Source organism: Procambarus clarkii, chromosome 32 (genome assembly GCF_040958095.1).
Source record: "Procambarus clarkii isolate CNS0578487 chromosome 32, FALCON_Pclarkii_2.0, whole genome shotgun sequence".
NCBI classification, from domain to species: Eukaryota; Metazoa; Arthropoda; class Malacostraca; order Decapoda; family Cambaridae; genus Procambarus; species Procambarus clarkii.
Genome location: NC_091181.1, coordinates 27,818,097 through 27,836,385, shown reverse-complemented (window position 1 = coordinate 27,836,385; position 18,289 = coordinate 27,818,097). Strand labels below are relative to the sequence as shown.

The 18,289-nt window shown below is 44.6% G+C and overlaps 1 protein-coding gene across 1 annotated transcript in view; it reads right to left on the bottom strand.

Annotated features, from left to right (window-relative positions):
• Ehbp1 (Eps15 homology domain containing protein-binding protein 1) overlaps positions 1 to 18,289 on the bottom strand; it is a 380,163-nt gene that overhangs the window by 201,706 nt on the left and 160,168 nt on the right. The window contains exon 17 of the mRNA XM_069334860.1: positions 748 to 906. Within this exon, the coding sequence (XP_069190961.1) occupies positions 748 to 906 (159 nt within the window). The remainder of the gene's footprint in view (positions 1 to 747; positions 907 to 18,289) is intronic.

The following is an 18,289-nucleotide window of genomic DNA, read 5'->3' as shown; positions in this document are numbered from 1 at the left end:
CATTTGTCTACTCTACAACAAAAGGTGTGCATTAAAGAATGCCAGACATCTTGCCAAGTTTACATAAAAAAAAAAAAAATAAAGATGGGAGACAAGGACATGCACTAAGGTATATCCAGATCAAATTCATCCAGCTACACTTCAGTATAGGTTGACAACATTTGCATTTGAAGAGTGGTGTGGTCTGAGAATGTGAAGCAGATAACTACACATGCTGCGGTTTGAATGTGCGGAAGCAAATTAACAATCAATAGTCGAGATACACTTTTCCAATAATTGTACTTCTAAGCGTGACCAGGGACAATAATTTGGGTATTTGAGATCTTAAAATGTATACTAGATAAAAAAATAATCTTTAGCATTCATTATAAAATATGCATAGTTTCTCGTCAATATTAGTTTTTGCAGTGGCTTTTTCCTTTAAAAGTAAAAACTATAAAAGCCATTCCCAAATGAAGCTTCTTAAACATTTAAATACACAAACACCAAGAATGCATGAATTGTTTAACTCGCCACCATCAATGAAAAGCAAGGTATTTATAGTATAGTATGTGGAATGCACTGTGTTAGATATACAAATCTCAGGTGATATAACAAAATGCATGTCAAAAAACAAATAAATGAAAAAAAGCTCCTACTAGAACATCTCCGTGTCCAGCCATATACGAGCTTAATAATTTGTGCTGTGCAAATGTCAGTCTTGTCATTTGTAATATAAATGTAGTGCCACCACAAGTACCAGCTCACCTTTTTAACAGGACTTTGTCTTTCTCTCATCACCACCTGATCTCTCCGAGTAGGGGAAAGGTCGAGGAGTCCGGGAACCTCGTGAACAATGGATCCAAGTCGAGAATCAACTGGGGACCCTTCCTGGGGCCCCACGGTTGTTCCATTCCTAGACCCAGTCTGACCATCATACAGAGACAGTTCCCAAAGTTAGATAAGCTAAGCATATGCCTTTGTTAAGAGGGCCATGTCAAGAGTGCGTCCCGAAGTTCACCAGACACTCAAACAACATTATCTTTTCCTTTAGTTATTTAGTATGGAAACAGGCCACCACCAAGCACCATAGATCTAATCAATAATTATTTTAGCAAAAGACAAGGAATAAAAAATTATAATTTTACAAAGTAAGCCACGGAGGCATTCCTGGTAAACTTACAGTTCACTCATAATAATGTTAAACCACTCAACAAGTGAAAATAATATTAAACAAATTAAGAACATCTAAATTCTACAATAATTTAGTATAAACATATTCAAATACTAATTGGAAACTCAAGACAAAAAAATTAATACAAATATTGATTCAAGAAGCTTTGGTATTCCAATATACAGTAGTGACTTTTTTTTAGGAAAATTAGCAGTTGAAAAGAGAATACAAACTTAAAAGTTGTTGCTGATTTAATCATGTTCAGAATTTAGTTAATTTGGGCTATTAGTACGTGAATGAAAGTATAATGAAGAACAATGACGTCATATAAATATTATCTTAAAATAGAAATAGGTACCTAGGTATTAACTTAATTAAATGAATTGTTGGCCTACAGTATACCCAAAGCCAAAATGAAATAACTTGTTTAGCAAAACTATGAGGAATTTTAAAATGAGTACTTTAAAAAGAGTAAGTTACAAGGCAGCCACCAATTCGGTAATCTATAATCTGTTTTGCATAATCCTAATTTAATTGAAGTATTTGTTTAGTGGGACACAGTGATATAAATCAAGTTGTTGCATATAATGAAATACCCTTTTCTGGTGCAGTCTTTAGTAGTTCCATGACCTAACTGCTGGTCCATCCAAGTCTTAGAGAAATGCACCAGGCCCCGAGACAGACCCTTGACTATTGACTACCAGGAGCCAAGACCATAATCTAGCTTTTTCTGGGACACAAGGAGAGTTTTAGGATCAGGTCAACTTTAAACCAAGGAAAAAAACACCAGATAGCATAAGTGCAACAAATCAAAGAACTGCTTTAAGAAAATTTGGTGATCAAGAGCCACCCAAACTGAATTTCTACTACCATGTGATATGGAGGAAATATAGCAGCAATGGGGAACTACTGCAGAACCCACCAGTAAAGGACATTTCATTACATTAAATGCTTAACTTCTGGGAGGACCTCCTCAACAGCTTCCCGAGCTAACTCACAATGGCACATCAGCATAAGAGGCTTTCATTTTTAAAAAGGAACAAATCAGTAAACTGAAAAATGTTACCCAAGGTTCACCTCTGAAACATAATGGCAGAAAACAAGGGCCTAGTGCAGAGGGGCAAACCCAGTAGGCCAAAGATTGATATACAATATAAGTGCTAAATGCCAAGGGACATGTGGAGCCAAAAGTCAATACCCAGGTCGATCACCAAAACAAGCCCCAAGCCCAAACATCAACCATGATGCCAGAAATGCAGAGCACGGGAGCGAGGACAGATCATCAGTTGGCCAAGACCAAAAGTTCCATGAGGACTCCAAGAAACCAATGGGCAGGAAAACCTGGTGCAGGGACCAAATCCTCAAGAATTGGCAACTGGACCCAAGAACCAGAAAACCCTGGCTGGAAAGAGGAGGACCAAAGCTCCAGAACGAAAGAACTGACAACACTCCTGAAGATCTGGGTGAGGTGCCCAAAAAAGCAGGGAAATTATCAGAAGCTCCATTCATGCAGCACGGGGTAAGATGTACACTACAGAGCCAGAAGAATCTCAGGACACAAAGTGGCACTGACATCACAGCCAGGTCAGCTACTAGCATGTTGGAGGTCTGACCCCCAAACAATGAAGGAACACCTTGAGGTCAGGGTAAAAACCTGTCCCCAAAGTTCTGATCAGGCAAGTGAGTGAGGGCAGGCTGGCTGGAATCTCAGCTGATCTGGGCTGCAACCTAGTGGTGGTCAGGTGCATCAGTCATAGTATTTATCTAGCAGCAGTGATCGTATTCCTAGATACCTTAGGGTACCTAGTTTTCTTTATTTTTTTATCATGATTTCAGTGGGGTTCATCTCAGTTTTGGGTTGATCTCTGATCTTTAAGTACCCTTCATTTTGCAGAAAGAGCCAGATTTTAGTCCTGGCTCCTGATAGGCAAGGGTGGGTTTTAGAGACCTGATGCACTTTCCTAAACCTTGGTTGGACCAGCACTCGGCTCCGGGAGCTACTGATAGCTCCCATAGCTCTCCAGGAGGATAGCTCCGGGAGCTAGGAGGGGGTTTGTTTCCTCCTAGAAACAAACCATGTTCCATTCTATTATAGTCTGTGCTACTATCTCAACACTTGTCTTTTTCTGGAATAACACTACAGTATTCTGGAGGGAGTACCTAGTGAAGGATTTTTCTAATATTGTAAATGCCATCTACTGTTAACAATGGTTAGAGTCTGTGAAACTTCTGTGAAAGAATTCCACATGATTATTATGTAAGTAAAACAATTACCACTTGCTTCCATTGAAGTGTGGTAATCTCACATGTGAAGCAGTCATCACATGCTTCCATTTAGGTGTGGCTATCATGCTTCCACTCAGAAACCAGAGTTCACTGCAGTGGCGTATCTAGTGTATGGCAAATATTGCACGAGCCCTGAGTGCCACTTGAAGTGCCAATGAGCACTATCAAAGTCAGATAAGCTATCCTTGGATAGCTTATCTGACTTATTTTAAAGGATTTATTTTCCTTTAACTACAAATAATAATAGCGTGTTACGGGGGCCTGGCAGCCGAGTGGACAGTGCTTTGGATTCGTAGTCCTGAGGTTCCGGGTACAATCTCCGGTGGAAGCGGAAACAAATGGGCAAAGTTTCTTTCACCCTGATGTACCTGTTCACCTAGCAGTAAACAGGTACCTGGGAGTTAGACAGCTGCTTACAGGCTGCTTCATGGGGGTGTGTAACAAAAAGGAGGCCTGGTCAAGGTCCAGGCTGCGGGAACGCTAAGCCCCGAAATCATCTCAAGATAACCTCAAGATAACGGTGCTACTGCTGATGAGAATAACCTAAAGAAGTGCAAAAAATTGGGCGAATTGTACCCCAATGGTGTTGATGGACAGCAGCTATACAAAGAAATTTTGGATTGCAGAATGTCACTATCAAGTCAGGCTAATGTGAAAATATCAAGACCTGAAGAGCTTCTCGAATTTATTATTAAGTATGGAGATGAGAGCATCTTCCTAATTTTCACATTACTATTCAGATAATGCTAATCATCGCAGTTTCCAGTGCCAGCCGTGAGAAATCATTCAGCATGTTAAAACTAATACTTTCGTATTTGAGAACCTCCCTGGGTCAAGGCAGACTCTGTGATCTTGCTCTGTTAAGTGTAGAATGAGAAGAAACTGAAAAAACTGCCTTTGACCACATCATAGACCAATTTGTAAGGAAGATGCAGTTGTAATTTTCATGTAGTGCCATCTACAGTCTCCGTGGTGTAGTGGTAAGACACTCGCCTGGCGTTCTGCGAGCACTTTGTCCTAGGATCGTATCCTGGCCAGGGAGAATTTACTGGGTGCAAATCTTTAACAAGCCTTTGTTTAAGAGGGCGCCTGACAGCTGGGTGGCCAGCGCTTCGGATTCGTAGTCCTAAGGTTTCGGGTTCGATCCCCAGTGGAGGAGGAGACAAATGGGCAAAATGTTTCACCCTGATGCCCCTGTTACCTAGCAGTAAATAAGTACCTGGGAGTTAGACAGTTGCTGCTACGGGCTGTTTCCTTGGGGGTGTAACAAAAAGGAGGCCTGGTCGAGGACCGGGCTGTGGGGGATACTAAGCCCCGAAATCGTCTCAAGATCACCATAATTTGTCAAATAAAAGATTAACGAACTTGATTGGTATTTTAAAGCTGGTTTTATGATAAAGTTATCTGAGAGATGGGTATCAGATACCTGGACAGGGGTGTAATTTCAGTGCGATATTTTCCCTAAATACTTTCCATACATATCTAGATACTATAGATCACCTATATAGCCAATATTTTCCCTCGATATGCCACTGGTTCATAAACAGATTTAAGGTGCTCACATCAAGTCTATGCAAGTGAGAAAACAGGAGGAAGACAGAAAAAAAGAGACAGAAAATGACAATAAAAATCATAATAATAAAGGTGATAAAATATTTATTAAAAGAAAAATCTGAATGAAGAGAGTTTAATATTAAGATCCTACAAGCAGTGTCACAGTGAAAGTATAGATAAGAAACAGAAACATTAATAAAAGCAAGGGTACCTCATAACTGGACCCCAAAAAATGCTTTCATAGGTAACACAGACAAACTGTTTTTACAGTTTGTTAAAATGTGTGTAAAAACAGTTTTACAAACTGTTTTTACACAAATTTTGTCAAACTTCAGACAATTTTGTGAGCCAGGCCTCCTTGATCACTCTCCGAGCCAGGATCTGAGCCTATCCACAATACAATGACATCAGGCTCTGTTTACCTCTGCTTTTCTGTGACAAGTACCTTGCAAGATAGATATCTCAATTAGGGAAAGGAGATAAAGTTCAATCTGAAAAAAAACTACTTACTATGACACCAAAAGGAAGAAATAAAATATCTACATCCTCTCAGAGAAATACAGTAGCTGGAAATATGAAATTCCAGTTATATCTTTGCTATTAAACACTACTTGGTGGTGGCTGGTGTTTGGTTTGACAGTGAACTCTGAAGAGGGCCAGTTCTCTGTTGGACCAAGCTCTCAAGTCAAGCGTGACCTCGGGCCAGGCTTGAGGAGTAGAAGAACTCCTAGAACCCCATCAAGCAGGTATCAAGCAGGGCAACCTTTTAAACCTGTAGGTCTTGGTGTTGCAATTAAAAGGGACCGTGCTTCAAATCACAGATGTTTTGTACCTCTATCCTGGATTGTATTGAATGTTTTCAGGAGGGCCTTAGTGTAGTCTGTTGTCCTTATGAAGGATACAGATGCACCTATGAAGCATTTTGCTGCACCTTCACAATTCTTCATGTTTGCTTTTGTGTGTATTGAAGAGTGTCTTTATTCCTTCACTTTGGGGCATGCTCCCTTTTATGGGGCCTTCCCCAATTTCTCAGGAGGGCACTCCAGTTTTCCTAGGGCATTCACAGTTTCTTCTTGGTACATGCCACGGATTCTTCTTCTTTTCTAGTACTGTATTAATATTTTTGTTCTTTCAGGTATTCTCAGTTATACTTCAGCTAAACTTGTGTGCCATGTTGAGGAATGCTCCTGGGCAGCAAGAGAAGCTTTTTCTGGCGAGATTATCGTCTCGTGGCACAGACGATGAACAACCCTTGTGGTGGGGGACTCATAATTACCGAACCCCCACAAGGAAACACTAGGGCCTGACGGGCAAACCATGCAGGTCCCTTAGGCACTGGGGATTGTAGGCTGGACCTAAAAGTAAGCCAACATATCCTGGGTTACACTGCTGTAAAGGCCAATCTTGGTGCACTGAAGTGAAGTCCACAAACCCCCAGTGTGTCCCACCAGTCAAAGTTGCACCCAACCCAGGTTAAGATAAAGAGTTATGAGCCCGCTGACTCACCCCTGGGTGAGGGTCACCACAAGCAAAGACCTCTTAGGGAGCAAGTCCCAAACACTCCAGAGAAAACAACTCTGGCAAAGCAAGGGCAGCACTAAGGAGCACACAGGAAAGGTGTGCACATGCAGCTCTACAAACACTACAAGCCAGGGGCCAGATTCACAAAGCAGTTACGCAAGTACTTACGAACGTGTACATCTTTCCTCAATCTTTGACGGCTTTGTTTACATTTATTAAACAGTTTACAAGCATGAAAACGTCTGATTCAACTGTTGTTATTATTATAAACAACCTCTTGGTGCATGGGAGCTCATTAACTGTTTAATAATTTTAAACAAAGCCGCCAAAGATTGAGAATAGATGTACAGGTTCATAAGTACTTGCGTAACTGCTTCGTGAATCTGGCCCCAGGCTCATACTATACTACAGTGTACAGGAAAAGCCACCAAAGGCTAAGACCCAAAATCAGCTGAACAGTATAGCCTACACAGAAGAGAGGTGACCCGAGAACCATTACACCAGTCAAGTGCCCGCTACCGCAACAGCATAAGAACTAACAGCTCAGTCATCGGGAGATGGTGAGCCCCATTTTCCCCTTTCCCCAAATGAGTGGAGGAGGTAGTGTGAACAAGCTCATGCTAGTTTCGATAGATTTGATCACTTGTTTACATAGTTGGGGAGTTCATTAGGCAGTTTGTGAGGATTCAGTCTCTCCTGATCCCAGCAGTAGTTTGCTTTGACTTGATGACTTTTTGGATGCCTTTCCCAGTGAGGTGGTGAAATGTCACAGCCCCTTGCATCTCTGAGGAGGGCCAGGTTTTGGCTCTGGTCCCCGGTAGGCCTAAGAACTCCACATCTGATGTGACCTGGTAGATGGGAACTATCTCGGTGTATAGTTTTAGGGAGCCACCGGGGCTCACCCAGAAATTGGCATTTCATTACATTCATCACTGATTTTTCTATCATAGCATTGTTGGCTACAATCTTCTGGCTCCAGTAAGTCTCCTTTTTTCAATTCTCTTTAAGGTGGGAGGGGGGAGGGATTTTTCCCTACTGTAAATGATTCTGTAAGGAATTGGCTCAGGAAGCAATCAATGGAAATAGAAATAGTGTCAGAAATAGTGTCATGTGTATAAAACACACTATGGAGCAACCACTCACTTTCCCACCCTTACAGTCTCAACTTAAAGTGTGTATGCAGGAGGGTATGAGGGTAGCTGGTTCCTCTGACTTAGTAGTGGTGATGGTTTTGCTATCATCTAGTGACATGGTGACAAAACCAGCTTTGATGTTACAGTAGCAAAGATTTAACTGGCTTTCTTTAAGTTTCCAATTACATGTACAGTACTGTAAATTTCAGAGGGGGTGTCGAGTTTCTGTTTTTGCACTTTGGTGTCAGTGTCACAATGAGTGCTCCATTGGTGATGGATTATTGAATTTTGGATCCCATGTCTCTTATTAACAACTGAGGTAGCAAAACTAAATGGGGTACAGGTCAACACAGCCTACAGAACTGTGGTATCCTGGGCCTGCTCGGGTTATGGCTGCGGAAGTGACAGAGCTACTCGGATAGTAGTGTTTCCATAAACTGAACACCTTTATTTTTAAAGATAAATTTAGTTTTTACTTCTCTTTTTCATGTCCATAAATTTTTAAATTATGTATTTCATCATCTTTCTGTGGCGTGTATACTCTCGAAGGCAACATGCAGCAAGAGGTGAAACATTTGCCCAAGAATTCTATATGCTGCAAATGGCAATAATCACTATAGTTTGCACTGGGAAGTAAGAATTTAGAAAATAAATGAGAATTACCAAAACAAACATGCATAAGCCAAAAGGTAGAGAGAAATATGAAGAGTATGATAATGGTAGACAGTAACAGGTACTATAGAAGAAACTGCATTGAATCTAAAATCACTATATGATATAGTAAAGAAAATGTGGACAAAGAAAAACCAATCTATGACATAATGACAACTACTAATTCTTATAAACATTTACTTAACTCTTTATAATAAAGCCTAGAAGAAAATTCTTTAAAATAAACAGTTTCAAATTTGAAATTAGTACTGCAATGTATAGTTTTGCTGTAACCACACCTTACCAAAGTAAAAAAAAGTATCTGCACTATTACAAATGTAAAAACAAAACATTCATAGCTTGCAACCAAACATAACTAGAGTACAGTAACATAATTGATGTATTAAAAAGAAAATATATATAATGTTTCTATAGTAATTTAGACATTACAGATGAAGGAGAGCTTGTATTCCAATATTTTTTAACACGATTGCTTAAGAATTAAGAAAAGATGAAGACACTGCTTTACTTGATTTATTCTAAGCTTGTACATGAAATGGTAAAAATACAGCTTTGAGTGCAGGTGGAAAGACCCTGTCTGAGCATGGCACTCCATTACTCCCTTAGACATGGTCCTGTTGTTCCCATGGACAGGACTATATACAGTCAGGGCATCAATATAACACAACAACACAACAGGCAACTTTTCAAATGCCTACCAAAATCATACTGGTTCAAGAGCAACCTGTCCTCCTACAAAGAACATTTCTTTTTCGCTTGTATGCGTTACATAAGGCCAAAAATCGTCGTACTAGGAAATCGAAGTGACTCATGAAAGTGACATATTGTCCCATTTTCCGTTTTGGGTCCTCTGGTAGGTTAGGAGAGGACATTAAATTACCCGTTTTCTTGACGTTGGGAAGCCTTTGGAGGATGGGCTGTCAAGAGAGACTAGAAAATCTGACCCAAATTTATTTTGAGAAGGCTCATCAAACTATACTTAAAAGTCCTTCCAAGCTCTATTTGGCATCCAATGAATGCTCGTTAACTGCTAGTTGGTCTGCACAACTTCTACCTTTGATGGCCATCAAGTACCAGCACCTTCATGCCAAAAGGCCATCCTGAAACTACCCACTTCACATTCCACCTTACAAGAGCAGCCTGCAAAGCACAAGGAAATCAGAGACAGAAGGAAGTGAACAGCAACATTCAAGTGTCTAGGGTAAGGGTAAGTGCTGTAGCTATTCATCTATTTAAACTCAAAGATATTTTTTGGAGCTGAACCACATGACTGCAACTTAATGAAAAAGTAATTTGGAAGACTAGGACTACAATCAGAAACAAAGGGCTAAACTTACATGTGCTGTGGAGTGACACCTGATGGAGCTGAAAGAAAAAGAGGTGATGGGAAGGAGGTTGCCTTGGAACCAAACCCTAAAAATCCTCCAGAGGAATAAAAAAAAATCCATCAAGGCCAAGGGAACTCTCACAACCATCTTTGAGCTGACAGTGAGAAATGGAATGGAAGAAGAGGTTCAACACTTATAATTAGAAACAAAGCTACCAAATCCAGCATTGAATGTCATTAAATTCTTGTGTATGGTGGGTCCCCTCTGCATCTTCCCCGAGCTACCCAACTACCCTCCTGAAATATTCCAAACCCAAGTGCCACCAGGCTTTATCAAATCATGAACATCTACTGGAGACCAGTATAAAATTCTGGCTCCCTTTCAATAGAAGCAAGGGGGAGTCTGAGAATACTTGATCACCCCAGTAACCAATGGAAGAAAGTAGAAAGGTAGATAGAGTGCAACAAAACAAGCAACTGTTTGGACTACATTTGCATCCTGATTCATATCATGTACACACTTCATTGTTCAGATTCAACTTTTAGCAAGCTCCAAATGGCAGCCATGGGAACCCAAGGGTCTGATGCAGCGATTTCAGTTGTTCATACCCACTAGTATGCCAACAGGCACAAGGGCCTCCTGGCTCCTGATTTTTTACTGGCTTGTCAACTAAATACTGACCATTTCTTAAACTGTTCTGTGTGAAGACTTGTGCTTGTGTTTGAGTCTTGTCTGTCATGCATGTTTTCTATGTGTGCCTTGATCATGCAGATGAATAACTAAATTCAATACTTTTAGAAAGTGCACTTTCTGTTCTTGATAGATTTGAAGTGATATAGCCAAGTGATTGTATAATTTTGCTTTGTTCATTAATATTTAAAAGTACTTTGAATTAAAATGTAGTCTATATGTATTGAACAACACTCATAAATTACCTTTATAAATTACAGGCGATTTATACAGTGAGACACAAAGATTAATTCTGAGACAAGGCCATGGCAGAGTCCATGTCAAAATATTGATACTGACTATATTGTCACAAGTGTCAGGTGGAGCTTTACTATCTAGTTTTCAAAATGGTTAATACTAACTAAATTATATTTAATAAGCACAATAACTAAAACATTTCTAATAGTTTCAGAACCTCTCTCTCTCCTTATGTAGGATGGTAGGCAGCATACAGCATAGTTGCATAATGATGTTCATAGTTGGATGGGAGGCCACCCAGTATGCCATGGTATCAGTCTATGCCTCCTGGACCTTCAGTTTCCTGACTCCATGGTCAACAATAAACCCAACCTTCCAAGCATGCTTGAGGCTTGGGCATTCAGGGGGTAGTTTATGGGTAGGCCACCAGCTAGCAATTAGCAAGAGCATACCTTGGCAGTCACTTTGATGCCTACTGTTGTGTGGGCTTTGAGTGTAGATGAATGAGCCTTCTCAACACCAGTCTAGAATAGACCAAGCATTCCTCTGGGTCTCCTTGGCCCCAGTATGACCTGATAAGGATGCTTGAAAAGATTTCTGTCGTGTTAGCACAAAATGTCTTCCTTGTCGACTGTTCATATAGTCCTAGAAACTGCAGGATCTTGGCAAAGGAAGCAACCGAGTAGTATGGTTTTAAAATATTATAGCGGTTGTGGTATGTGTAAGGAAGGGAACATTTATAAACTGTATCTATGTATTTACTTATTTATTTATTTATTTACTTTTTAAGTGTTCCTTTCTTTACAAGAACTGCAATCACTATAAAAATTTTAAGCCATACTACTTGGTTGTTTTCAAATTTCAAACTTTCACATTTGGTTAAGTGGTGAGAGGTTTGGGTATAGACTTTCCAACACGTAGAGGCATTTTGAGAAAAAAACAAACTGCTCTTGTGTTGGAATCCTAAAACTAGTCTTAGGTTTCATGAAGAATGAGAATTCACACAACTCTTAATAGAGTACTGTATTTGAAAATAAAATATCAATGGAAAAATAATGGCATGATGAATTCACTCACTCAAAAATGATTTCTGCAATGCTAAGTGGGAAAAGCAAATTGAAAATAACGGGGATGCAAGACAAAGCTAAAAGATTAGAGACGGAAATGACTGATAAATATATTTAGGTGTATTGACTTTGGGTGTACTGTATTTGAAAAGTGCCTTTCTGAGTGGACACACACACACTTGGTTGCCTCCTAAGATATAGTTCTGCTGTGTATGGGGAAGCAAGTCAGATAAGGAGATATTCTAAATTATTGGTACTGTGGCGAATAGTGAATGGTGGTGTAGCGGTATCACACTCACCCTGCGCTATGCGAGTGATTTAGCCTAGGTTCATATCCTGGCCGAGGAGGATTGACTAGGCACCAAACAGTATGCCTCTGTTTACCCAGCAGTGATTGGGTACCTGGTTGTTAAATGATTGGCGGGTCATATTCCAGGGAAACTAGTGGATAAGGCTTACCATGAGCTAAGGGATGGGAAAGCTCTCAGCCTGCTAACAGGAGTCAGCAGTCGTCTGTTCCTATACCGCTGTATGAAAAAAAAAACCCAGCGTTGAATGAAATGAAACGCCATTTTGTGGGAGAATCCCGGAGGCTCCCCAGAGCTATCTAGGCTGAATGGATATGTATATCTTTCTGGCATCAGTCAATGCATGGAGTTCTTGCCTACCGGGGACCACGAGCCAGAACTTGGCCCCCTCTAGAGAGGCACGAGGAGCAATGGCCTATAGAGACCCCGCCTGTGGTTGGAAGCATTCTATGTCTGGCATCGACCGGGACAGGCATCCAGGAAGTTACCTTGGTTACCTTGAGGTGCTTCCGGGGCTTAGTGTCCCCGCAGCCCGGCCCGGTCGGAAGGTAGGCAACCCAAAACAAACCCCTATTCTGGTAAAACTATTGTGACCGAAGGCCGAACAAGTGAACAGAACTCCCCAAACAAAAATGATCAAACTAGCATGACATCATCATGTCGCCGCACCGCTATCTGCGCCACCCCCCCCCCCCTCCCTGGGAGGGTGAAGGAGGAGCCCCAGATCCACCTGACAGCGACTCAACCTTCAGTTCTTAGGCTGGATGTTAAAAGGCAAGAAAAACACCGCCGACCGGGAGGGAGGGAGGGAGGGAGGGATGGATGATGGGGGAGACTCTGGGACTCACCCAGAAAATGGAGTTTCATTACATTCAACGCTGGTTTTCTGGGGGAAGCCCTGTTTGCTCCCCGAAGCTACCTCACCACAGATAAGGAAAAGAGGGAAGGATCCAGGTGGTGGACGCCACACGCCCTAACATAAAACAAGATCACAGACTAAAAGAAAGGACCTTGCCAACAACTCGGGAGACCCGAACCCCAGAACAGGGAGGAGGGAAGTAAGGGAGTCCAGGCAAACCAAAACACGTCCACAGCCCCAGAGGACAAGGCGCGCAGAGAACAGCGAAGAGCCGCAACCAAACAACAAAAGAAAGCATCCCCGGCCTGACCAACCAAGCAGCAATGCAAGGACCCCTCAGGAAGCAGCAGACCCAAACATTACCCGAGAAGGAGACTGCATCAAAAGAACAACCTATCACGAGGACCAATGAGGCAGAAAAAACATGGGCACCAGAGGAGAGCCGGAAACTCTCCGACCCGACCCCTAGAGGTCAACACCAACAGGAGGAGGAGACCTGAAAAACAAAAATACACCAGAACCGAAGGGACCACGACAACCGAGGAGAAGAAAATAGACTACCCGGGCCAACGACCAGGACAGCACGGGAAGCGCAAGATCAGGCCGGAGGCGAAACAATGCCCAAGGCAGCAAGCGGAACAGAGCAGAAGGAACAGCAACACAGAACGCAAGCTGGAGCAGCTCCGCCAGTGCCACCCAAGACTAGGCAACAGTACATGGCACTAGAAGACAGTCTCAGAACAACCCCGAAGGGAAAGACAAGACAACCCTATCAGAGACCGAAGAATCCTTTGCAGTGATAGGAAAACCAGAAGGACCGCTAGGAAACCACACACTGCTGCCGAGACGAAGCACGCAGGCGGGAGACCAACAACTAAGCCACCACAAGCGATGAGAACACGAGACAAAAACCTCAGATGCGAAGACTTGAGGGGAAGAACGAACCGATCCGCAAAGAGAGGTGGAGCCGCGGAAAGCCCCTCAGGATCGGAACCGAGGAAAGCAGAGCCCCCAAACAAGGCTGGCAAAAACCAGAAGGAAAGGCCGCCAGTTAACCAGGAACCCAATCCCTACGAGCCGATAAGGAACCAACCCCAACGAGCAGAAACGCCCTGTCTGGGAGGAACCCCCCCCCCCCCCAGGACCCTGGAAGGACCAACAAAGCCAAACATCGAAGAGCCAAGGCCCAGGCAGAGGCCAAAGAGGAAACCGAGCACCATGAACTAAAATGCGAGACGTGAAGTGAAAAGCAGTGACCTCGCAACCCTAAGGAGCAGTGCAACCAGCTTCAGCAGGGAAGAACGAGGGACGCGTCATAGAGGTATACAGGAGAACTACTCAGGACGTGTACCGCAAGAAAACAAAGAGGCACATTTCAGAAAAAGAAAGAAAAGCCGGAGCCAGGACCGGAATCCAAGCTACCCCTGTCCCAAGAGAAGGAACCAGGAGAAAAGGTGCGGTTGACCGGATTTCCACAACCTCCCACAGACATAGCAACAAGGGAGAACAAGGAAAAACTGAATGCAATACCAAAACTGAACACTCAGGGAGAACAAGGAAAAACTGAATGCAGTACCAAAACTGAACACTCGGGTAGTCCAAAATCAGGGAACTGAACATGGACAGAGGCCCACCCAGTACTTAACAACAGTATAGCCAATAAGCACTGACCAAGATACACAGCCATGTGTAGCATAGAGGGAGAGAAAAACAGAAATAGGCAAGGAAAAGACCGGAATTCGGACCAAGTAGCAGCCGGTAACGCAATGTACACGACCAACCACAACGTGTGGTGTGGGAGGACGCATATACACAACGGGACACCATGGATATCAGGGTGCACCCAGGCACTGAAGATAGGCAAGAAAGGAGTGTCCAGAGACCAAGTCAAGGAAGGAGGACACAAATACGGACCGGGGGAACGAAGGAGTGTCCAAAGATCGAGAAAAGACCCCAGGCGCCGAAAAACGAAACAAAAAACCCCGAAATGCGAGGCAGTGTCCCCTAGGACAACAAGAACAAGAAACATGGACAAAGTAGTCACTAAGACACACACACAAAGTGTCCAAGCAAAACACACAACACCTAACACCCCTGTTAGGAGCCAATGACGCTATCCCGTCAAGTGGGGAAGTAACAGGATAGATTCTTGAGGTTATCTTGAGATGATTTCGGGGCTTTAGTGTCCCCGCGGCCCGGTCCTCGACCAGGCCTCCACCCCTAGCAAGCAGCCCGTGACAGCTGACTAACACCCAGGTACCTATTTTACTGCTAGGTAACAGGGGCATAGGGTGAAAGAAACTCTGCCCATTGTTTCTCGCCGGCGCCTGGGATCGAACCCAGGACCACAGGATCACAAATCCAGCGTGCTGTCCGCTCGGCCGACCGGCATAGACAAGGATGGAAACGGGTGGTACACGCACAAGGGGACACAGGCGGAAGCTGAGTACCCAAATGAGCCAGACACATGGAAAGAACTGTTTCAGTGTCAGTACTCAGTAAGTGGAATGCACCAGGAAGGGATGTGGTGGAGACAGACTCCATACACAGTTGCAAATGTAGAGAAGATAGAACCCAGTAGGCTTAGAAAGCTGAGCTTCCTGAGAAGCAGGACCAAAGAGCCAGAGCTCAACCCCCGCAAGCACAACTTGGCGAGTACAAAGAGGCAAGTACCCCACCAAACAGTGAGAATCAGCACCCGGACGACAGATTCGCCCGACAGTACAATCTCACCTGCAAAACAGACACACCGCCGTATCACGACACAGCTGAGCCATACAATGTAACAGGAGCATCCCTAGTGGAGAACGTCCAGAGGTGCAAGCCCAGTAGGAGAAGACGAGATGCATACAGTACAGAGGTGGAGGAATATGAGGAATATCAAAACAGGAAGGAGAGACAATGTGAATACAAAAGAAGGACTGAGGGAAACCTTACCGGAAGTCAATAGACCTTCCAAGAACATTGGAAGTCCCGAACAGGTTCACGAACCAATGAAAACCGTGACAAACAAGCACAAGCGGACCCAAAGACTCCCATACCAAGCGATGAGCAAGGATCCCAAAACGAAAGGAAAAGCAATGCGACATAAGCGTGAAAAGGTGAGAAAAGGGAGGAAAAGCACCCACAGGAAGGACGGAACCAAACGGACCCGAAGGGACACGGAACTGAACCAAGGGAGGGTTTATCTTGAGATCTTAAGGTTATCTTGAGATGATTTCAGGGCTTAGTGTCCCCGCGGCCCGGTCCTCGACCAGGCCTCCATCCCCAGGAAGCAGCTCATAGCAGCTGCCTAACTCCCAGGTACCTATTTACTGGTAGTTAACAGGGGCATCAGGGTGAAAGAAACATTTTGCCCATTTGTCTCAGCCTCCACTGGGGATCGAACCCGGAACCTCAGGACTACGAATCCGAAGTGCTGTCCACCCAGCTGTCGGCACCCGAACCCAACACAGTTCAGGTAGACCCGAAACCAACACGAACGCAGAGGAGGAAGGGAAAACCCCACTCTGAGGAACTGCAAGCCCTGCTCCAAAGGTACAAAACCCCAAACGGGGCAAAACGGGGCCTAGATCCCCCAGGCAACCCTGGGAACTCCTACGGCAGGACCCAGGGCCGTGTCGTTCCTCCCAAAGCCCCAGCCCCACAAGTAAAAGCCGGGGCAGCCATACAAAACACTAAGGAAGGGAGTCCACTTGTCAGACCCATACGGCACGGCTGGAGGAACAGGCTCGAATGCCTCCACCACCACCCCGGAAAAGGAAAATCTCTGAGATCGCCCGAGTCTCAACCCAACCAGACCCAGCCCCAACCCCGAAACCCGCCTATGGTTCAGAGTCGGAAGCAAGGGGAAGGATGAGGAGGAGCAGACAGAACCGTTGCCGAAGCAACTCCCACCCCCAAGTCCGGACTCCTTAACCAAAACGGGGCAGTCACGGGGCATTCGGGGCCGCAACCAACCTAGAGCATTGCAGCAACCTAAACCTAGCATGCAACGCCCAGCTGGCTGCACCCGCACATTATCAGTGGCTCGGGTGAACAGGAGCATGTACAGACAACACACGTCGCATGACTCTGGGTCAAACAATCATCGACCCAACAGGTAGCATGGCAGAGGCAAAACAGGCGAGTGTCACCCTGAGATAAGGGGACAGAGCAACCTTCAAACTCGCAAGACGCGAGGGGGGGAGTCAGGGGTCACATCCATCGGACCACGTAGCCCCAGTGGGGTTTCCCAGGGCCCTTAGCCATGGTTACACGTTAATGGAAGCTCAGGCAGGGTACTGCAAACCGGCACCCAAGTTTACCAAACAAACTGCTAAAGCTGAACCCCTGGGACGTGTCCACTCACAGGGGCCAAACGGGAAGGACCACCAAACATAGAAATATAGATATATAAATATATATACCACAAGAACAGCAATGAGGGACCACAAAGGCAGACCCACCAACCAGGCAGAAAGCAAAAACAAAAGAAAAACCCCGCAAGAGGACAACGTACCCAGGCGGAACAGAGCCGGCCGCTATCATAGTTGGAAAACTAGCTGTGCAGTACTCCGCACCCCTACCAGTGACGAAAACTACCCCTACCCAGAGACAAACAAGGGTAAGAAAAACCCCAGCTGACCTCAAAGGCGGCCAAGTACCGAGCAGTAAACGGCACAGCAGAGGTAGATCCCGAGGCGACTTGTGGATAGAGGCCCCAAGAGCAGTACTTGCAGGGCACCTAGGGAAGGGAACCCTTGGTGCATGCAGCCCAAGTACCATGGAATACGTCTCCCGGCTCACGCACCACCTGTAGAGGGAGCACACACCACAAAGCACAGAACTGAAACAAAAACCGGAGCCAGAAGCACGACCGCATGAGACTTCCATCAGCCTAAGAACTGAAGGTTGGGTCGCCGGCGAGTGGGTCTGGGGCTTCCCCTTCCACCTCCTGGGGAGGGGGGTTGTGCAGACTGGTGCACCGACATGATGACGTCATGCTAGTTTGCTAATTTTCGTTTGGGGGAGTTCTGTCCACTTGTTCAGCCTTCGGTCGCAATAGTTTTACCAGAATAGGGGTTTGTTTTGGGGCGCCACCTTTCCGGGTGCCTGTCCCGGTCGATGATACCTGCTTGATGGGGTTCTGGGAGTTCTTCTACTCCCCAAGCCTGGCCCGAGGCCCGGCTTGACATGTGAGAGTTTGGTCCACCAGGCTGTTGCTTGGAGCGGCACGCAGGCCCACATACCCACCACAGTCCGGTTGGTCCGGGCTGTGGTGGGTAGGCTGTGGAGAAAACAGTCTAGTTTTCTTTTGAAGATGTCCACTGTTGTTCCGGCAATATTTCTTATAGTCGCTGGGAGGATGTTGAACAACCGCGGATCTCTGATGTTTATACAGTGTTCTCTGATTGTGCCTATGGCACCCCTGCTCTTCACTGGTTCTATTCTGCATTTTCTTCCATTTCGTTTATCCCAGTGCATTGGTATTTTACTTTG